General features: G+C 52.0%; 1 protein-coding gene across 9 annotated transcripts in view; it reads right to left on the bottom strand.

The window, feature by feature from the left end:
• The window catches only part of CACNA1B (calcium voltage-gated channel subunit alpha1 B), a 205,670-nt gene that overhangs the window by 38,553 nt on the left and 144,701 nt on the right, over positions 1–22,416 (bottom strand). For 5 of the 9 annotated variants that reach the window (XM_043917715.1, XM_043917713.1, XM_043917714.1 and 2 more), the window contains exons 21-31: positions 19,565–19,691; positions 16,558–16,687; positions 16,201–16,260; positions 14,831–14,937; positions 8,883–8,979; positions 7,604–7,764; positions 6,185–6,322; positions 5,236–5,437; positions 4,851–5,015; positions 4,407–4,517; positions 3,977–4,060 (exon numbers count right to left, since the gene is read on the bottom strand). In XM_043917715.1, the coding sequence (XP_043773650.1) occupies positions 3,977–4,060; positions 4,407–4,517; positions 4,851–5,015; positions 5,236–5,437; positions 6,185–6,322; positions 7,604–7,764; positions 8,883–8,979; positions 14,831–14,937; positions 16,201–16,260; positions 16,558–16,687; positions 19,565–19,691 (1,382 nt within the window). Of the gene's footprint in view, positions 1–3,976; positions 4,061–4,406; positions 4,518–4,850; positions 5,016–5,235; positions 5,438–6,184; positions 6,323–7,603; positions 7,765–8,882; positions 8,980–14,230; positions 14,243–14,830; positions 14,938–16,200; positions 16,261–16,557; positions 16,688–19,564; positions 19,692–22,416 lie in introns of all 9 variants that reach the window. The other 4 variants (XM_043917716.1, XM_043917710.1, XM_043917711.1 and 1 more) reach the window with 1 other exon arrangement.

The following is a 22,416-nucleotide window of genomic DNA, read 5'->3' on the forward strand; positions in this document are numbered from 1 at the left end:
CTTCTTTAATATCTGTCAATAAAGTTTAATAATTTTGCACAAAGAGATCTTGCACACATACCTTGTTAGGTTTATCGTCAGGAGTGCTGATGTTATAATGAAATACAATACACTCTCTTGAGTAATCTCACATTTAATTAGTTATAGATTATTCTAGATTTCATCCACAGACATGTCATCTTTGACTAATGGCAGTTTACTTAGTCCTCTTCTGAAACTTAAATATTTTATTCTTTCTGTCTTATTCATTCGGCAAGTATTTACAAATACCTGCAAACTCTCAGGCACTATTTTAAGCACTGGAATCAGCAATGAGCAAAACAGACAAAAATCTGTTCTTATGAAGCTGACATACAACTTATTGAACTGTTGACATATTGTTCAATGTTGAACAGAAGTAGTGGTTACAGACATCATTGTCCTTTTCTGATTTTAAAGGGAATTCTTTTCAAATTTCACCACTGTAGGTATTTGCATAGGACTTTTTGGCAAATGCTCTTCATCAAGTTAACACACGCTAATAATTTTCATCATGAATAAAATCTGAATCTTATTGAGTATCTTTTCTGCATCTGTGACAGGCTCATTAACAGTGTCCTTTGACCTGTTCATGTAAATTACAGTGATAGACTTTCTGTTGAGGAATTTGGTGTTCCTGGGATAAACCTGATTGCACTTCTTCCTGGACACTGCAGGATCTGGCTTGCTTACATGCTATTTTGAATTCTGCATCTATGTTAACTAGTGAGTATGGATTATGATCTTCCTTTCTTACACTCTTTTTAAAATTTTTGATGTCAAGATTATACTAGCCTCATACAACTAGTTAGGAAATGTTCCCTCTTCTATTCTCTAGAACATATTTAGGATTGAAATGGTCTTTCCCCATGTTTTAGGTGGAAATCTAGTGTACAGAACTGTTACAATCCAGTGGAATGAGCCATGCCCGAGCATGGACCCCAAGGTTAAGAACAAACTGGTGACTGAACCTCACGCCTCCTATTCTTGGAAGACTTCTGTGGGTCCTGGGGATAGCATGCACAATTAAGGAAAGACTGCTGTGTCCCATTTATCAGGTAACTCAAAGCTACCAGGTTTCAAAGCAAGAGAAGGCTCTCTAGCAGGTCCACACTGCAGTGTCAGGAGCCTGCCACTCGGGCCACAAGCCCCAACAGGCCCCATGGTGCTAGGAATATCTGTGGTAGATAAACACTTGTGTGGGGCCCTCGAAGCCCCCATATGAAAGTCAATATAGTCACCTAGGCTCCCAGAGCAAAGATTCACATCATCTGCAGAGATGTCATGCCTGGCTACAAGGTCCTACAGAGACTGTCCGACCATGAGACACCGTGTCTATGGCACCAAAGTTGCCCTCACAAGTCGTGTGCTGCAGGCCCAGCAACAGCCCAGGGCACAATGGACAAGCCACATCTGGGGCCACACGGGAGCAAGTCTAAAGGCCACAGGCATGTGACAGGAAGGCCCAGCCCAGCCTCTCGCCTCTGCCACACCAGTCTCTTCTCAGGTCACCCTTTCCCAGCACATCGTGCGAAGGTCACCAGAACCAGGCAGTAAAACCCAAAACCTGGCTACGGAGGGACTGGCCTGATGTACTAGTGCAGCCCTCATCAGAGCCCCAGGCAGGGTCACCCAAGAGACAGCGTGAGGCAGAGCTCTGGCTGGCGTGCCCAATCTACCACGGCATGTGTACATGCCTGTGCATGCACGTGCACATGTGTGTGCATGCATGTGTGTGTGTGTGCAGGAAGAAGGTGTCTGTGATAAGGCAAGGACTCCAGCTTGCTCAGGCGTCTGGAGGGAACAAGGTTTGGGGCAGAGGCTGGACCTGGGAATGGACACCATGTGTCCTATGTCAACATCCACCCCGGCACCCACAGCTCCAAAGGCACTAAAACCCCACGTACCTTGGACATGCTGGCCGACAGATGTCAGCAGGCCTCCATCACCAGTCCCCACTCACATGGCAGACCCACAAAGACAGGGACTGAGACAGCCGGGAGGGAGGCTGTGCCTGGGCCCAACAGCCAGGCTCCTCCTTAGCAAAGCTAATTCAGCCACGGCCACTAATGAACACCTGCCCATTACAAGCAGAGGCCACCTCCAGGCCTCTAAGGGGAGCCGCACTTGGTGCCGCCACCAGTCATTTTGTGGGAAACTTTCACCAGGAAACAGCAGTGACTGGTCTCAACAGGGACCACTCACATCTTGGGTCAGGCCTGCCTTGGCTGATGCACTAGCGTCAGAGATGCACCAGAACAAGATTCCACGCGACATCCACTTAGAAGAGAAAGGAGGGGCAATATGGTGAGAGACCCAGGACCCACTGGCATTTCAGTCTCCACATCACTCAGGTGTCGCCTAGGTGAAATGCTGGGACAGCCTCTTCAGGTACAGAAAAGACACTCGGGTGGTGGGGCTGTCCTTCAAGATGAACTGATGACCATTAGATATACTGGGTGCCCAACCCGAAAAAATGCATGGATTTAGGAAACAAGGAGCCAAAGTAAAGGTGGCCCCTGTCGCCCACAGGAGCCCAGTGGGACTTTGCACCGCCATCCCACAAACTCAGGTGAGGCACATCTAGGAGTCCAGACTCAAACTGGCGGCGCCCAGAAGGCCACCGTGGCTCCTGTTACTCTGAGCTCTTCACAGCCAAGGTGCGAAGGGCAGAGCTGCCCTTGCACGGGGCAGGGAGAAGTCTGTCTGGAAAGCAGGGGGCTCCCGGGGGCCTTTCTAGAAGTTTCTGGGACCAGTCTGAACTGTGCCTGCATCATCATGGCAGCCAGAGCCACCACAGGGCACAGCAAACAGGGCCTTGGCAGTACAGCATGAAGGCTGGCTCAGTTGGTGTGACCAGCAACCGGAGCAGCAGAGGGCTGGCCACAGCAAAGGTCCCAAGATGACGTGTGTCTCCATTGCAACCGTAGGCGCCCTGATCCTCCCATCAACTCCCTCCTCCCTGAGGTCATGACCAGCACCACCTGAAGCCAGAGACAGGACCTGACGTGAAGTGTGGACAGAGCCGGGTGGGGCCAGGGCTGCAAGCAGATGTCCCCGCCCTGCATGTGGCCCTTAGGCCCAACAGCACAGGCCACCGGAGCCTGCTTTACCTGCATCAGGGCACTCGGGTACCTGGGAATCCACACTCCAGGCAAGCCTTTAGCCGAGGCCTGGTGGGCACAGAACTCTGCAGCTCTGAGCTGTGACCCACTCTGTCTCCAGAGCCTCTGGGGGACAATCCAACTCACCTGACACGGAGCTGTAGCCTCGGCCCCTCTGGTTCTTCTTTCCCCACCCACCTCCCCAAAGCTCTCCCCACGGTTCTCCCTTGAAACATGTCCTAAAAAATAACTTTTATAAGAACCCTCACCTCAGTGTCTATTCCTAGGGAATTCAACTTAAGAAACATAGATGTTTTTGCCTTTGATTCTATCAATCTGTTGTGCTTAAAGAACACCACTTTATGACTCAGATTCTTTCAAATTTGTTGAGACATGTTCATGCTCTAGCCCTCAGTCAGTTTTCAGATATAATCCATGTATTTTAGTAAGAACTAGAATCTTCAGCATGTGTGCACATGCACACACACACACACACACATACGTAAAACAAATCTGATATTTTAAAACACTCCAAATCCTTATTGGCTTTAGTTGTATCTTTTTGGAACCAGTTGTCAGGTGCATCCGTATTAGACACATATGAAATTACAAGATCCTTATCTTCCTGGTCACTTACACTTCCAGGTGATTTTCAGGCCATCAGCCTGGAAGACCTTCTGGGAACCAATTTCTCATCCAAGACAAAGCATTTGCCTACAGGATACCCAGCCCCCAAACTCGCCTCTGGGGAGGAGCTTCATGGGGAACCATCCTCTGAGGAGGAGCTAACCCCCAGGCCTGGAGGCACAGTGGGGAGACCACTCAGGGCCTGCAAGGGCAGGAAAGCTACTCACCGCAATCTCTGTTACTAAAATATCAGTAATACTTCCCAACACAGTGACAAAGTCAAAGACATTCCAGGCGTCTCTGAAATAGTTCTGGAGAGAAAGAAGGACAGTTAGTGCTGGGCTGGCGGGGGTAGGGAGGATCTGCAGACAAGCTGCAGGAGGTGGCCTCTCGTCAAGAAGGTAGCAGAGGATACATGGGCCCCCTCGTGGGCAGGTGGGTGGAGCACAAGGCCACACACCCCCTCCCCTCCAGGAACAGGGTAGGGGCAGAGGTGGGGCAGAACCCGGCGGTCACTTCCCTGGGGCCCCTTCAGGGTCATATGTGCTCTGGGGGTTCACGGAATCCCAGCTCCAAACAGTGAACACCCAAAGGTCCCCTACAGAGGGGTGGCCAGATCACAGACACCAAAAGGCCAGGAGGGGCTACGGCACATACCAGCACTCCAAAGGCGATGATCTTGAGTACACACTCCATGGAGAACATGGACGTGAACACGATGTTCAGACACTTCAACATCAGCTCATACTCGTAGGGCGCATCATAGAACTGCCCAAGGAAGAGATGCTGTTGGCCATGGACTCAGCTGCCCCAACACACCCCATGGGGCTCATGAAGACCTCCTGTCAGAGCAGAGCGGGCAGACACACCTGCCATGCTGGGACACCCCTCCCTGCTCCCCCTGTGTCTTCCAGAACCTTCCTACGATCTCAGCCCACGGATGACCAGGGAATCAGGGTTGCATAGGCAACCCAAGCTGATCAGCACTCAGGGTGGTATCACTGCTGCTCACACCCCAGGGGGAGGCGGGCTCTCCACCGGGCTGGAGTTGAGTCCCCATGCCCACGGGCGCCCGCAGTCCACCGTGCAGGCCTTACGCACCTTCATCATCAGCACCACTGTGTTGAGGGCTATCATGGCCATGATGAAATACTCAAAGGGTGGTGAGACCACGAACGTCCACGTCTTGTACTGGAACGACTGCTTGTTCTGGGGCATGTACCGCGTCAGGGGTTTGGCGCTAATGGCGAAGTCGATACAAGCCCTCTGCGAGGGAGAACGGAGCGGTGAGAACTTGAACCCCTTGGAGCCCCTGCACACCCCCTCCCCCAGCCACACACAGAGCCCCGATGACAGAAGGCCTTCTCCAAGCAGCCCTCCCCACCACACGCTGGCCAGTGGTCCCCACACAGAAGGGAGGCCCAAGGGCCCTGATCACTTTGCCCACCAGGGAGTTGCCTGGAGATGGAGCGGCAGGGAGTCCCACCTCATTCTTCTCCAAGCTGCACTCAGACATGACCTTGTCCCCCTGCTCCTGGAAGGTGATGATGATCAAGGCCACAAAGATGTTCACAAAGAAGAAGGGGAAGACCACGAAGTAGACCACGTAGAAAATGGACAGTTCCATGCGGTACCCGGGGCTTGGGCCCTGCTCCTCGTAGGTGGCATCCACCGAGTGTTTCAGCACCCTGGGCCAAGAGCCAACACCAAACATCAGGGGAGCCCAGGAGGACATGGTCCCAGGAAAGACGAGACCCGCGTCACAGGAGGGCTTCTGTGGCTGAGCCAGGGATGGTGCCATGCACAGCCAGGCCTGCTCCCCAGGAGAGCCATGTCTCCCAGCAGCAGGCTGCCCCTCCCAGAGGGCTTGTACTCAGGGCTGCTGGGGACCTCCAGGAGGAGGCCTTGGCTGCCTGAGGTCCTACCCCTACAAGGAGAAGTGGGAGAGGCCCAGCAGTCCTGTGCTGCCCAGCTCTCTCCCATCTCACACCAGGTCACCTACCCATACCCAACTTCACCTGTTGTCAGGAAGCCCTGGGCTCAGTAGTCTCCTGGCAGAGCATCGATCCTACCTTCTGAGGGATGGTCCTCTCAGCCCTAAAGGAAGCCCCTGACATCCAGTGTGGCACTGAACACATGCGTCCCTCATGCTCCCCTTAACGAGGCAGTGGCCAGCTCGGGGTGATGCTGGAGGGCTCCTCTTCCCTCCAGCACCCTGCCACTGAGCGAGGATTTTTAGGAGCTCGTGATACTGTGCTCTGGGCTTACTCTCCTCCTCCTCTAGGCTGCCCACTCCCAGAGGGAGGGCCTCCTCTCACCAGTAAGCACAGAGCCTAGGGCGTATCTGCTTAGTGACAGGTGCAGAGTCTGAGCTCCCCACCCCAGCTGCCCCTCTCTCTCGCCTGAGCTGCCGTGGGGAACCGGGCAGCACTCACATGGGCCACCCTTCACCCGTGGACACAGTGAACAGAGTCAGCAGGGCCCAGAGCACGTTGTCGTAGTGGAAGTCGTATTTCTTCCACTGCCGCGGCTGAGCTTCCACCTCCTCCTTCTCGTAGTCCAAGTACTGGCCCCTGGGGGTGGGAACACAGAGGGAGCCAGAGGTCAAAGACAAAGGATCTAAACAAACCTCCGTGTCTGCAGACGACTTTTGAAAAAGGTCGTCCGTTCAGGGGAGAAAGAATGGTCTCTTCACTCAGATGGTGCTGAAACCACTGGGTATCTACAGGCAAGAATATGGATGTGGAGCCCATCTCACCCCATGTGTACAAATTAACTCAAAATGGATCAAAGGCTTAAATGTAAGCAGTAACTCTGTAAGACTCTTAGAAGAAAATATAGGGGGCCATAGAAAAAATAGATAAATTGGACTTCGTCAAAATGGAAAGCTCTGTTTTTCAAAGGAAATCATCAACACTCAAAATGGAACTAAAGACGGAAAACCATCTGTCTGATAAGGGGCTTTCTATCAGCACTATACTAACAACTATTACAATCAGTTATAAAATGTATGAACATTTCAATTTAAAAAATGGGTAAAAGACCTGAATAGATATTTTTGCAAAGAAGATATACAAATTATCAATATGCACATGAAAAGAGGCTCTACATCATGAATCATCAAGGAAATGCAAATCAAACCACAATGAGATACCACTTTATCCCCACTAAGATGGCTATAATTACATCTTTTTAAAAGGAAAATAACAGTGCGGGCAAGCCCGTGAAGAAATCAGAACTCTCAGACACTGTTGGTGGGAAACAGTTTGGCAGCTCCTGAAACTGACAAAGAGAATCACCACGCAGCCCAGCAACCTCACCTCCAGGCTTATCCTCGAGAGAAATGAGAGCACCTGTGCACAGAAAAAGTTGCACACATATTCAAAGCAGCAGTAACCACAGCAGCCCAAACGTGGGAACAACCAAATGTCCACCAACAGGTAAGCAGATCCACTCAGGGAGGTTTGACTATAGAAGGAATGACATCCAACTGTCAGGGGAGGGAGACCGCTTGGGCCACAGCAGCAGAGACCTCGACAGCAGCGGCGGCAGGAGCCGGGCACCGCGGCCCACACGATTCCCTTTATGTGCAGTGTCCGGGACAGTGCTCACACAGGCACCAGCCTTCCCCCCGGCCCTCCCTGAGTGCACTTCTCTTGTCTGCTCAGCTAGGGCCCGAGGCCTCAGTGATGACGAAGTGGCTTCAGCCCTGGGGCGGCCCCCTGACCTTAGGGCCCAGCCTGGACCTCGAGGGTTGACACAGCGTCCAGCAGAGGCCACACTGAGCTCCCTGAGGCGTGCAGGCAGGAAGGGCCCAGGCATGGTGCTGGGGACAGCGGAGGGGCCCGGTTTACCTGCAGTCCCGCTCCAGCTCCTTGGACTCATCGGTGCAGTAGAAAAACTTCCCCTTGAAGAGCTGTACCGCGATGACAGCAAATATGAACATGAAGAGCATGTAGACGATCAGGATGTTGAGGACGTTCTTCAGGGAGTTCACCACACAGTCAAACACAGCCTGGGGAGGGGCAGGGCTGTGAGGGGGCGGGGCCAGCCCAGGACCCGGAAGGGTCTGGACCGGGACCAGGAGGGTCCTCCTGGACCGGATGGGTGGGCAGGAGGTGCTAGAAGAGGTAGTGTGGGCAGGGGGCCCCCACCACGGAGAACCTGGGGCTGGCGCCAGTGTTAGGCCACTCAGCCAGGCCTCAGGCCAGCATGGAGGGAAGGCACAGGGCTAAGCTGAGGACAGTGCTTGGCTTCTGCCCAACAGGGGCATTCGCGATGGGGTAGACAACCGGCGATGCTGAGGCCAGCTCAGGGCAGGACGTGGGGCATGTGCGTGAACCAGAGGGGACTCCCAGCTGTTCCCACTGGCCAGGCCACCTGTTCTCCAGTGAACCTCTCCCTGCTGCCCTGGTCTGGTTGTTGCTGGCTGTGCACAGAGGCCAATCTGCAACCGGCTCTCAAGACCCTGCAGGGCATACTCCACACATAGGCAGCTGCCTTGGCAGCCCTGCCCCTGGTGCCTCAGTTACCCCTGAGCCGCCCCTTCAACATGGGCTCTAAGCAAACCACCCCCCCAGAACCTCACATCGCTTAGTGTCTCCCCAGCCTGCAGGTCAAAGGTACTCCTAACATTTTACTGCATAGTCTTGGAGAATTCAGTGAATTTAAGCACAAGCTCAGCAACAATTAGACTGCGGCACAATTCTAAAGCCACATCCCCCAACCCCTGCTCTCCTGGCATCTCCCTGTGACCCTGACCCCTGCACTACAGCTGCTGATGAAAGACTTGGTCCCATGGGTGCCCCTGAGTAGAGGAAGAAGGGCCTCACAGGACATGCAGAGAGGAGCCCCGTCAGAGATGGTCACAGAGCTGAGAGCCCATCCCATGCACATACTGCAGGGCCTCCTTCGTGGGGGCCTCCCCTCAGCTCTGCTCGTCCCCACCCCACACGGGAAGCTGCAGGGGGCCAGGCAAGATACATATGTGCACCCCGCAAGGCAGGCCTACACGTACGTGTGTGCACACACATGCACACACACGTGAAGTCTACCTATACACGTGTACACACGTGTGTACACATGCACACACACAGCCCCCACCCCCCTCCAGGCCCCACTCCAGACTCTCACTTTGAGCTTGGGCAGCCGCTTGATGGTCTTGAGTGGCCTCAGCACACGCAGGACCCTCAGGGACTTGATGGTGCTGATGTCTTTCCCTTTGGAGCCTCTAGAAGGGAGAAGCCACCCATGTAGACAGGCTGGGTGCACACCTGTGCCCAGACGACTGGGGACAGGGCAGCCTTGGTCCTGCAGACACCACAGGCCAGTGCGTCTCCCCCAACAGGCTGCCTGAGTGGACACGGGCTGGGGCCAGGTCAGCAGCACCTGGTGTCCAGGGAGAGCTGAGCTTCTGGGTGGGAAGAGCTCATCCCCCCCCAGATCCCATCATTCAGCACTCCCACCCACCCCACACCAGAGTCCTCCAGACACCATGCCAAGACCCCAGTGGGAGTAAAGGTAGGTGGGCACCAGGATGGCAGCCCCAGCCCAGGCAGCACGTGCAAGTCTATGAGCAGTGCAGACCCATGCCCATCACCATGGAGTCTTCTGGAAAGGCTGGCCTGCCTGCCTTTCCCTGCTGATGGAGGGATGGGAGGGGTCACACCACCAGGACTGAGGCTGATGTCAGGGAAGCGCCCGGTTGACTGTCACGCAAAGGCAACAGCAGCAGAATCTATCAAGGCCATGGCACATGTGGGTGAAGTCCCTTCTTCTTCTGCCAAAAATGACCCTTCACTGCCCACCGTCTGCCCTTGTAACATGGCAGCATCTGCTCCTGCCTCAGAAACATTAAAATGGACTAACAGTGGCTGTAAATTAAACAGTTGGCTGCCTGGTTCTTCCTGGCTCCACGGCAAACCCCACTGGTCTTTCACCCACCACGGGGCTTTTAACATGACTCAATTTACATAGAGACATTGGTGGGGAGACTTCTACAAAATGGCAAAAATAGTATGTAGGATGACTATAATTGTTATGATTATGTGTCTAAAATATTGCTGGTTCATTAACGTTCTTCCAGATTTAAAGAAATCTTGTCCCTTAAGCTATCAACAATTTGGTAAAATATACCTTTGTGAACAAAGATGAAACATTTACTTTTTCTCCCTGATTCCTTCAAAATTCAGAGTATTTCAATGAGTACTCTTACTTCCATGATAATATATTTATTTGCATAAGTTCAATAAGAACCTATTCTCCTTCTACAGGACACAATTGGAAACACTGGCCATATGACGAAGGCTTTCACTGACAAGGGGTTGTAGGTAAAATCTGATGGCCATGTCCTTGGCTTGGTTTCCTGGCTTTGAAGGCTTTTGAGAGTTCAGTCTGAAACTCCTTATGAAAATTAGCAGCAACAAAGCAGTCTTAAAAAGAACTTAAATGATCAGTCACTCTTCCTGCAGCACTTACATAAATAATACAAGTTTAATACAAACAAATTACTTTTACTGTGATTATCTTTGGTTTTTTAAAAGAAAGGGAGTATTGTAGAGAGAAAAAATATGTTTGCCCTTCCATAGATAATAGATTCTAGTCCTAATAATTGTTTTTGAGGTTTTGCTGTGTACCTACAAACTTGCCTGGATACTGAATTCTTTATTTCCTCAAATATCTGGCTCTGACTTACCAAACTCATGTTTCCAGTTTTCTTCCACCCCTCTAATTTGAAATCAATCAGAACAAAGACTGCCCCAAAATCTCCTTGGAAGAAACTGCACCAGGTCCTCCTCGCTACCCAGATGGCAGTGAACCTCAGGGACTTGAACCTTGAATAAATATTTCAGACCTGAAGAAGCCCCAGCATCCCCTTCTCTGGCCTGATCCCCTACACTGTTTTCTCAATTCCTGGAGCAGACAGGGGCAGCAGGCTTCAGAGGGCCCCTGTGACTGTGTCCAGCAGGCCAGGCCCCTGCTGGTTTTAGCAGCCTCGTGCTGGACCAGTCCCAAATCCCCAGCACCAAGGCTGGGGCTGCCTCACTCCTGTTGCTCTGCCCAGGGCTGATTCCAATCTATCCCAACTGGGTAGATGTGGTTTATCTCCACTCACTAGGAAACCCCACAGCAGTACCTGTCTTTGCAAGACATTTAGGGAGACTCCTTATTTCATGCAAGGAGATTCTCTTTTCAAGTACATTAAAAACCTAAGTGACCCCTGGCTTAACTGGGTAAACATAGTAAACCCTGCGAGTAAGTCCATCACTTGGTTAGGAGCAAATATACACAAGATATGATCAGAACCTCTCCTTAACTCTTGAAGACACTGCAGAGTTCCCTCCTAAGACATCAGCTTCCCAGGAGACACCCTTAGACTCTGGCCAAGGTTGGTCCTAATAATAGGATAGCCTTCAGTTACCTTTAGCAGAGCAATAGGTTGTCTATGCTTTGGCCAACACCACCTACAGTACCTGGATTGACACTTCTGGGGAAGTTGAAACTCAGTTAAATCAGATCACTGAGCCAGCTACTTGACTCAAAACTGTGACTTTTTCATGCGATCTTTCTTTGATTGGTTTGGGTCTTGGGGACCATGACTCCAAAATACACTTCAGTAATATTCCATGGTGTATATGTACCACAGCTTCCTTATCCATTCATCTGCTGATGGGCATCTAGGTTGCTTCCATGTCCTGGCTATTATAAACAGTGTTGCGATGAACATTGGGGTGCACGTGTCTCTTTCAGATCTGGTTTCCTCAGTGTGTATGCCCAGAAGTGGGATTGCTGGGTCATATGGCAGGTCTATTTCCAGTTTTTTAAGAAATCTCCACACTGTTTTCTCAGCCGTTAAAAAGAATTCATTTGAATCAGTCCTAATGAGATGGATGAAACTGGAGCCCCTTATACAGAGTGAAGTAAGCCAGAAAGATAAAGAACATTACAGCATACTAACACATATATATGGAATTTAGAAAGATGGTAACGATAACCCTATATGCAAAACAGAAAAAGAGACACAGAAATACAGAACAGACTTTTGAACTCTGTGGGAGAATGTGAGGGTGGGATATTTCAAAAGAACAGCATGTATACTATCTATGGTGAAACAGATCACCAGCCCAGGTGGGATGCATGAGACAAGTGCTCGGGCCTGGTGCACTGGGAAGACCCAGAGGAATCGGGTGGAGAGGGAGGTGGGAGGGGGGATCGGGATGGGGAATACGTGTAAATCTATGGCTGATTCATATCAATGTATGACAAAACCCACTGAAAAAATAAATAAATAAATAAATTAAAAAAAAAAAACAAAATACACTTCAAACATTAGGAATTATCCTGTTTATAACGCCCCTGATATGTCTGTTATATTCTCTCAAAAACATTAAATACATATTTGTAGCTGATAGCCACTAAGTAAGTGGTCTCCATTCTGACTGGAATGTCAAAAAGAAGCAAAGAAAATGACCAACATAAGGATTATAAACCTAAAACTGTGATCTGTGTGAATGTCATAGGGATTAAACAAATACATCATGACCTGTAGATACCATGTCTAAGATCAAAGCTGCAAAAACTACACAACGGGAGCTGAGCATGGTGCTAACACCTGTGAATAAAAAGTACTGCCTGCCATATCAGTAAACAAAGGATGCTGCAGCCATTAAGCCATCACATTACAGCTGACAGCGAGCCCTGGGGGAATTTGGGATGGAGGCAGGATGTCCCCCATCTAGCAGTGAGCCAGCCCCCCTCAATGGGACACCCCGAGGAGACTCAGGAGGAGAAGGGGAGGATACTGGCCCCAGATAGCTGAGGTACACATCAAAGAAATGACTTCAGTGAGCCCAGACTCTTGTATTTCCCACATATAGGAAAGCACTAAATCCCTTAAGATGCCTGGTTTTCTTTAATTAACAGTCATCTTTTGATATTCTGACTACCAGGTCTCTGTTGCAAAAACTCCTACACATCGTGGCCCGTGGCTCATGTCCCCCTCCTTGCCTCTTTGGTACTGTCTCTCAGAGTTATCTGAGATGTTGTGTCCCAGGCTTAAGTCCTCAGTTTTGTCAGCCAAATACAAGGTAACTCTCAACGTACAGGTTGTAAATTTTTTTTTCAGATGTCAACTACAAATTGGCACTTGGCATCTACCTCTGCAAGGATTAAATCATGGGCTGCTGCAGCTGCTGACTTTCAACATCCCCCTGAAAGGAATTCCAGGTGGAGAGCACAAATGAGGCCTCGGTGCTCTAGGAAAAACTGGAAGAACAGCTCTTCAGACAGATATTTCCAGGAGCAGATTTTACGAGCCCAATTCTTGCATCTCCTCATATCTAGAAAAGCACTAAAATACTTCATGGCGATGACTGCTCCTCATCACTAGCAGAAACCTTCTGCAAAATATATGTGCTTGATTTCATGTATTCCCCTTTGGCAAAATCACATATTTACTGACCTTTCCCCCTACTTCTTTGGAGCAGTTTCTCAGAGCTATCTGAAATGCTGTCCCCCATGATATAGTCCTCATTTTGCCGCAAATAAAACTTAACTTGCAGGTCTCACATTGTGCTTTTTTTTAAGTCGGCATAGTTGACACATCTAAAATTTTTATCACATCTCTCAGTTGGGTTGACAGTTTGATCAGAAGGGGAGAACTGTTTATAAAAAAAAAAAAAAAGAGGAGGGGAAGAGGGAGAGAAAGGAGGAGGAGGAAAATGAAGAAGAAGAAGAAGGAAAAATAAAAAGAAACAGGACCAAAGTGGAGCCACTTGCCCCCAGGAGAGCAGACCAAGACCTAATTGTAGTTTTAACCTTTCCCAGGAATGAGATTTCTGGAATCACCTAGTGAGCACCATTGAGGTAACACTGCCTGAAGCAATCCTTTCTTTCCTCTTGTTAAAACCTTATCTGGCTCCCTGTCTACAAAGGCCTTCCATTTTACACAGCTTCCACCATGTACAGCCTTTCTAACTACTGGATGGGATGCTGCCTGTTTCACAAATCACTGAATAAACCCAACCAGACCTTCAGATTCACTCGGTTGAATTTTGCTTTATAATAGTGAGGGTCAGAGATGCTGGGCATTTCAGGGAAGTGAGGAAAGGAAAGAGCAAAGAAAGCCCTGTTTCCAGAGGAGACGAGTGGGAAAGTGTCTCAGGATGTCCCACATCCTGGCAGCTGGGGTCACACAGCTCCCAGCCAGCATGGGCACTGACCTCCAGACCCAGGTGCCCAGCCTCCAGCACTCAGTCAGGATGCCCTGCTCACCAAGGGGGGGCCATGCCCAGCCCCAGCCCCCAACCCAGCCCCCAGAGGTGAGGTGGGGACATGTGGCCGGGGGACATGGCTCCTGGCAGCATGCAGCCCAGATGGTGGAGGAAATGAGCAGAGGTGAGGCATGGTGATGAAACGGCCCACATGGGGTCGCAGCGTGCTGTGATGTGGGGCAGTGTGAGGGGACAGAGGGAAGGCATTACCCCATGAAGCTCCTACCGAGAGTCCAGCAACAGGAGACAAAGAGAAGAGAGTCAGTGAGGAGGCCTCCCCATGGGCTCAGAAATGACCCCAACCCTCAAGCTCGCTGTCCGTCAAGGAGCTTACTTACGTCTTTGTCTGGGTAAGCAACCACCTCCCCAGAATCTGCCCCCAGCTCCACCCAAGCCCCCACTCACCACCGTGCAGGGTCTAATGAGCCAATCTAGGCCCAGCCACAACAGGGCTGAGTGTTGCTCGCTAGGGAGCCACAGAAAACAGAGGAGCCCCCCAGTAGGGGAGACACCCAGCTGCACCCACTTGCACTGGCTGACCAAGTAGTGCAGCCTCCTCAGGGCACCAAGAGCCTTCTGTAGAACGCAAGAGGCAGACGCCTTAAGCCAGAGCCTGCCTATCCAACTTCAGAACCACAGGCTGTGTCAGGGATGACGAGCCCTGAGGTCCTCCCAGCCCCACAGCCGCCAAGCAGACAGGGACTGACGAGAGACAGCATGGTGGCCATGGCACCCCTTCCTCCCCCACCCCCACACTCATCACAGCTCTGGGGTGCTGTCCAGCAAGTCAGAGCAGACCCAGGTACTTACGAGAAGGCAAACGCCACCAGGGCCCCACTGACCACAATGAAGTCCAGAATGTTCCATAGATCCCGGAAGTAGGCACCAGGGTGCAGCAGCAGTCCCAAATCGATCATCTTTAGGGGAACAACACACTTTAAGTAACAGAATATTTCGGAAAAGAAAGGCAGGGTCACAGCCCAGAGACCTGTGGTGAGAGGAAGGATGCTGTTTCATGTTCCGTCCCCGCAGGAGAGAGGATACAGTCCCGGTCATGTCTGTCAAGGTGAGGAGCCAGAGCTCAGGTCACATCCTGTCAGGGGAGGGGTCATGGCTCAGGTCACGTCCTATCAGGGGAGGAGCCACGGCTCAGGTCACGTCCTGTCAGGGGAGGGGTCACGGCTCAGGTCACATCCTGTCAAGGGAAAGGACACGGTCCTGGTCGTGTCTGTCAAGGTGAGGAGCCAGAGCTCAGGTCACGTCCTGTCAGGGGAGGGGTCATGGCTCAGTTAATGGCCTCTTAAAGCCTCAACAGGCATTTGGATCTCCATGCCCTTGACCTCAGTGACTCTGCATGGCCAAGACTGGCTGAGAGCCTGCCGGGCCTCCAGTTCCTCTGGAGCATGAATGAGTCTCCTCCCTGGGCTGCAGGCACACCTGCCCGGAGCTTACCACCTGCAGACCCTCAGAGAGTCAGCCCCGCTGGCAGGAGGTGCTGCAGAGCTGCCCCTCTGCAGCGGTGACTTCCGGAGGCATCTTACTGTTTCTGGGCCTCAGTGTCCTTGTTTGCAAAATGCAGTAACACCTCCCCCAGGAATTCACAAGAGAAGTGAAGTGAGCATACACAGAAGCCACCCTGAGCCACCATGCAAGCACCCCCTCCCTCCTCGAGCTGCACCTGTGGGGACGCACACAGGCCCTCGGCAACACCGAGAGAAGGACCAGGGCCACACAGCATGGTCGTGCTTCCTCTGCAGTCAAGCACCAGGGGGTCCTCTCCGCCCACCTGCTGCAATCTTTGAGCCTTGAGGCCACCGCCTGTCCTCACTCTCCTTCCTCCAGCTGAGGTCCTGGCCTCCCTCTCTGCTGAGACAACCCCGCATGACCTGGGCTCGTTACCACACAGGAGGGGAAGCCTGTCCGCCCCAGAGAGAAGGGTCTCTGTCAGCAGGTAGTGGAGACTAGGCCCAGTGCTCATGAGCTCTCCTGAGGCTGATATAACACTATGGGGAACCCTTAGCAAATGTGACCTCATGTCTCCACAAAACACAACCTCTGCAGGTGAGCTCGTCACCCACACACGTGTGCATGCCCAGGACACATCTGCCCTATGCCTTCATCTCAATCATGAGGGGGGATGAGCAAAGCCCTGCAGTCACCAAGGCAACCACACGTCTCACCTTTATCACCATCTCAAAGGTGAAGACTCCTGTGAAGATGTAGTCCATGTACTTCAGCACCTGGAACCAAAAAGGGGCTTTTTTCAAGGGCAAGGCAGGAAGCTTGAGCCGGGGCCAGTTCAGCAACTCCATGTCTTCTTCCAGGAGCCTGAACAGATAACCCATCGGCCTGGGGCCAGTGGGCAAGGGTCATGGGGAAGTGAGGGGAGGCTTGGCCAGCATCCCATGGGAGGGGCCCCTGCAGTAATGGTCTTCACTGCATCCTGGACATGTCCCCAGACCTTCAGACCCACACTCTGATGGGCAGACAGGGCCCTGACAGCACCAGCCCCTCCACAGCCCAACAGCAACACTCACGTTGTTCCTGGGCGAGTCTGTCTGCACAGGATCCTCAGCGGCCAGGGCAATGCTACTCAGGGCAATGACCACGAGAATGACCATCTCGAAGTACCGCATGGTCACAATGTAGTGGCAGAAGCGGCGGAGCCTGGAAGGCAAAGCACGGGTCAACAAAGGCTTATGGAGGGCTTGCCTGGCCCCTCCCCTTAGAAAGGGCTGAGTTCTGCTAAATGTCCCTCTGTTCAGGTGACAGCAGCCAGCTGACTGATGGGGACTCAATTCCTGGGAGTGAATGGGAGTGGTGGAAGGCTGCAGAAACCCCAGGCAGGGCCAGCCACCATCACTCGCAGGCCAAGTTGGTCTGGACCTTTTGCTACATTAAGTTCCACTGGGGCCCAGCCAGGCCTGCCTGTCTACGTGCTGTGGAGCTACCATGCCCTGGACAGGCTTCCAGCTCTGCTGTGGGTGGGGTAGAAGCCGAGCACCAACAGTCCCCGAGCAGCCCTTCTCGAACGCCAGTGCTGGGGCGCCCTCGACTGAGCTCCCAGAGATGCGTGTGCACACCTGCCCTTCAGTCACCTGTCTGCCTCCACTCGCTAGTCAGCACCACTGAGGACTATTCTGGTCTGTTCAGGTACATCCTGGACTGGGACACAGTGGCAACCAAGACACCAGTAAACAGTGCAAACAGAAATCAACAGGAGATGCTCAGATGTTGACAAATGCTACGACACAGCAGGAGACAGTGACCAAGAGACCAGCAAGGCCTCTCAGGGGGACAGTGAAGCCAAGCCTGGGTGACAAGCACACCAAACAGACGTCACTTCTGCCCGCTCAAGAGACATGCTCTCAGAGCCCCTCTTGCCTCCACGGGCTCGCCCTCCGCCCGCCAGCCCCTGCCACCTCTCCTCTCACCAATACCGTGTTCCCAGGGACACCATGTCTCTGTCCCTTCCTGTCTGCTCCTCATCCCAACCGCCATGGCCCAGCTCCAGCCCCCTACTCCCCAAGCTGCTCTTCCAAGCCCCCGAGTGCCCTGATGGTACTTCTCCCTCCAAACTGAAATGCTTTCCTTCCACCCCCACGACGCTCCATCACAGGCTCTCTTCCGTCCCAGCCCCTCTTTTCTTCAAAACAACACTACCAGTTCATCTTGTGGCTGAGTTTCCACCACAGACCCTGAAGTTTCCTCAGACCCTGAGTTTCCTCAGACCCTGAAGTTCCGCTGGCCACGTGCCACCCGCCAGCTTCCCCGGGCTCCGGGGCTCAGCCAGGCCTCCAGTTATCAAGCAGAAACCCTGGTTGTCATCCTTCACAACTCCACCCCCTTCCACCTCTATTTTGCCATCAAATCTTGCAGATTCTGCCTCTAAAATTTCTCTCCAAGCACTTCACTCCCAAACCTCTCCACTCTGACCACCCTCATCCAATTGCCACAACCACCTTCCAAACGGTCTGTCTGTCTCATCTCCATTCTCCCCACCTAAGGGCTCCAGTGCAGTCTGACTGAGACTCACCCCCACAGCCTCTCCAGCTCCTCTGGGTTCTCACGTCACCCGCTTCTCCACAGAACACACATCAGCCCCGTCTGCCTCTGTGCTTTTTCACCCAACTGCCTTCAGCTGTTCGGGGCCCAAGGTCTTTCACGTCGAGACCATTGCAAGCTCTCTCCGCCCTCTAGGAACACTGTCTCCTCCCTCTTCACCCCGCCTCTCACCCTTAAGGTTTCAGCCAAGATCTCTCCCTCCCTCCAGGAAGGCTCCCAGACACCAGACCTCCCTGCCCGACCTACCCACGCTGTAGTCACGTGATGGACACACCAGTCAGTGCTGGAGGCAGGGGCCATACCTGTCTCTACTGCCATCTCACGCCCAACCCCTAAAAAGCGAACTCCCCACACTGGCGTGCTGAGCAGAGGCAGGAGGGGAGGGCGGGCAGCAAGAGCTGGTGGACAGACTGCTAGATGACCGAGGGCAGAGGGGCTGGACACACAGGAAAGGGACGAGGTGGTGGTCCCTCAGACGCTGCTGCTCCGCCCCCGTGGTGAGAGTTCCGCAGGTAATCTGCCTGCACCCCTGCCTGGCGGGCTTCCCTCTCCTTCCGTGGGCTCCAATCCCACTTCACCACCGCAGCCCCACCGTGCACACCTCCAGTCTCTGCTCTGTGCTTCCTCCTGGCCCTTCCCACCATGTAGTTCCTTATGTCCCCACCTTGGTGCCCCGTCTGCTGCCTGCCTCTCCACTTGCCCGTAGCTTAGAGGACAGACTCTCACCGCTGCTGCTCATCACTGTGGTTCCCAGCACCTAGAACACTGTCTGAACACTGGTCGAGCTAATGAAGCAGCTGGAGTGGTATGTGGATGAGTGACATGTGAGGACTGCATGACGTAAACATAGGGGAGAACACCGCACAGACAGGTGAGAGACTGCAACGCATGTCCGTGGGCTCCGGTGGAAGGTGTCAGTGCAGCATGAAACTGGGTGCGTGTGCACAGAGGTGACCTATGGCTGCAGCGGGGGTTAAAAGCAAGGCCCTGGGATGCCTGTCTGGGTTTAAACCCTAGCTCTGCCACTGAGACGGGTGGGCTGTATGTCTGGACACCAGCCTTCCCTGTGGCTCCATGTCCTCATCGGCAAAGTGAGGCAACAGCAGGATGTGCTCTGTGGGAAGTTGTGATGATCTATCAAGATGTTAATGCACGTAACGGGCTGGGTCATGTCTAGCACACCTGCTCTCGTGTGCACGTGGATCACAGGCCGTGGACTAGGAGACAGCGCAGGACTTGCTCTTCCAAGCCCCCGAGTGCCCTGATGGTACTTCTCCCTCCAAACTGAAATGCTTTCCTTCCACCCCCACGACGCTCCATCACAGGCTCTCTTCCGTCCCAGCCCCTCTTTTCTTCAAAACAACACTACCAGTTCATCTTGTGGCTGAGTTTCCACCACAGACCCTGAAGTTTCCTCAGACCCTGAGTTTCCTCAGACCCTGAAGTTCCGCTGGCCACGTGCCACGTGCCAATACTCACAGGTTGGTGGGGCTTAAGCAGAACATGGAGCTGTATGGGACAATGGGTCGGGGGCCGCTCCTCATCACGTCATCAGCTTCCACCTCCTTCTTTCCTTCTGCTTGGCTTTCCAGATCCACGTTACCACCTACAAGCACAAAGGCCACCAAGTTAGGGGTGCAACTCATAAACCCACACCATGCAGGTCACCCCTGGAAAATACCCTCCAAGCTCCAGCCCCACAGGCTCATGGACCCATCCAGGGAAGGGCATGAGGCCAAGAACACAGCTTCACATGAGGCCCTGTCTGATCACAGCCAGATCACCGCTGAGGTGGGTGATGCTGGGCTGAACCAGCTCTGAGGATCTGGCTGTCTGCTGCAAAGACCCAGAGACCCTTCCTCACCTCTCCCTCCACCAGGGTCTCTGGGGAGCAGCACCAAGCCTGGTGAGCGTCCCTGGCTGTGGACACCTCTGCCTCCCTGTGTGTGAGAGTGTTCAGTCGTGTCCAACTCTTTGCAAACCCATGGACTGTAACCTGCCAGGCCCCTCTATCCATGGGATTTCCTAGGCAAGAATACAGGAGCGGATTGCCATTTCCTATTCTAGGGGACCTTTCCAATCCAGGGATTAAACGCAAGTCTCTTGTGTCTCCTGCATTAGCAGGTGAATCCTTTACCACTGCGCCACCTGGGAAGCCCTCTGCCTCCCTAGGGGCCATTAATCCAGATGTTCTAAGAATGTCAGCCCCAGAGACCAGGGCCAGTAGGTTCTCCCATCCCAGTTCATGGCTCACACCTCAAGAAAAGGTATCCCGGGCTGCCCAATGAAAGCTGCCTCTGCCCTGCAGGCGGCTCAGACGGGGCCAGCAGGCAGCAAGGAGGGAGCCCGTCTGGCCTGCAGCCACAGAGCCCGCTGGTCAGGCCTGACCGCACAGGACGCTGACCCAGGGAGGACGTGGCACTGCCCTCGTCTGCCTCACCCCCGGCCCCCCCGGCCCTGAAGGGCATCCTCTGCGCTCAGCACCCCTCTCTCCCTTGGCAGCCATAAACCAGACCCCAGGGTTAAAATGCTGCGGCCGCGTGCTTTTCAAGCAGACTGCGTATGTTTCTCCCAGCAGTGCTTCGTTTTTAACTGTCCTAAAGGCACGTTTCAATTTTTCAAGGAACGGCGCCTGAGACCCCAGGGGTGCCAGGGAGACAGTGCAGTGACTCAGAGCCAATGCCCACCATCCACCTCACTTTTACTTCTTGGAAGAAGCATATAAGCAGAAATGAAGGTGATTCCCTCCAGTCTTCTTCCCCGACTGCTGGCCACTCTGAAGTCCTACAGAGAACGAATGGATGAGCCAGAGAAAACAACCTTGGGCTGAATGTGAAACCAGCTAGAGCCACAGCAGCGATAGTGCTTTGTGGACTGTCAGCTGCCACCACCCGGCACCATTCAATTCCTTGGCTGAAGGCATAAATTATATAGTATCATCTTCTAAGAAAGCAACTGGGCAATACTTATTTAAAGCCCTAAAACAATTATTTATTGATTTCATTTGTACAAAATTATCTCCTAAGGAAATCAAGCACACAAACATCTGTATTCACAAAGGTGTTTGTAATAAGTTCTTTTACAACAATAAAAACTATGAAACATATAACCACAGGAGATCAACTAAGTGTGCAACGTCTACAGGAAGCATCATACTATGAATATTAAAAAGCCCATACAAATAGTTTAAATGACAAAAGCTTATGATAAGGTAAAAAAAAAAAAAAAAGACAGGCTAACACTTGTATATACCAGATAGACTCAACTATGAAAAATAACATATACAGGGAGAGAAACACCACCAAAATAACAGGAACTGTTGTGGTCTCTGAAAGGCTTTCCAGTAACAATTTTAATTCTCTCCACTATACTTTTAACATTAAAATATTTTCTTCTGTGAGGGGCATGTATAACTTTTAAATTAAGAAAACATTTATAAATTTAAAACCACAGCTTTTCAGACTCTTCCAGAATAACAAGTAAGCAAACTGAAGGACAAGTAAACTGGGGGAAAGGAACCAATACACACTTAACGAAGTTGTTTTTTTCTGCTTAAAAGAAATGAAACAAAGATGTCAGAGCCTGGATGGAAATACTTCTCCTGAAATAAATTTACTATAACAACAACATAACTCATCAATAAATCAAAACAGACCAGGAAGACAAGGAGAGGATCAAAACAAGAGCTACAACCAACCAAGGAGATTCATTGTTGGAAACAGTTTATTTAAAAAAGAGACCTGACAGTAACAAAAAATTCATTGAAACAGAAGACAATCAAGCCAGATGACCAGATAAGGGTCATTGGAGGCGTGGATAAAGAAAGGAACGGGATGTTCACTGAAAACAACCATGTGCGGGCTGGCCCAGGTGCTTCATCCCTCACGACAGCACTTACTGACGCGTGTTAGCGTCTCCAGCATCCAGATTAAGAACCTGAGGCTGAGCTGAAGAATCACCCTGTGGGGACAAGACCGACCAAGGCTGGGTAAGGCAGGGAAAGTGAGGCACCACAATAAACTGCTCCCTCCAGGGCCCTGAAGGGAGTCCAGACAGCAGTGCCCTGGGCTTCTGGGAAAGGACAGGTGAGTCGTCTCTGGCAACAACATCCCCCGTCTGGCCACAGAATCCCCACCAACCAAGATAGCTGTTGCCAACTTGAAGAGACCGTAAGCCTAATGTCCCAAGGCGTCCACCATGTAGAAAGAATTTCTGTCCTAGAGTTATGTACCATCCTCGGGAGAACTGAAAAAGCAGCCAAGCTATTCTTTTTCTATAGGGTTTAGTTATCTCATAAAGCCCGACTCAGAAAGGGTGCATTATGGTCAATT

This window comes from Cervus elaphus, chromosome 11 (genome assembly GCF_910594005.1).
Source record: "Cervus elaphus chromosome 11, mCerEla1.1, whole genome shotgun sequence".
Taxonomy (NCBI): domain Eukaryota; kingdom Metazoa; phylum Chordata; class Mammalia; order Artiodactyla; family Cervidae; genus Cervus; species Cervus elaphus.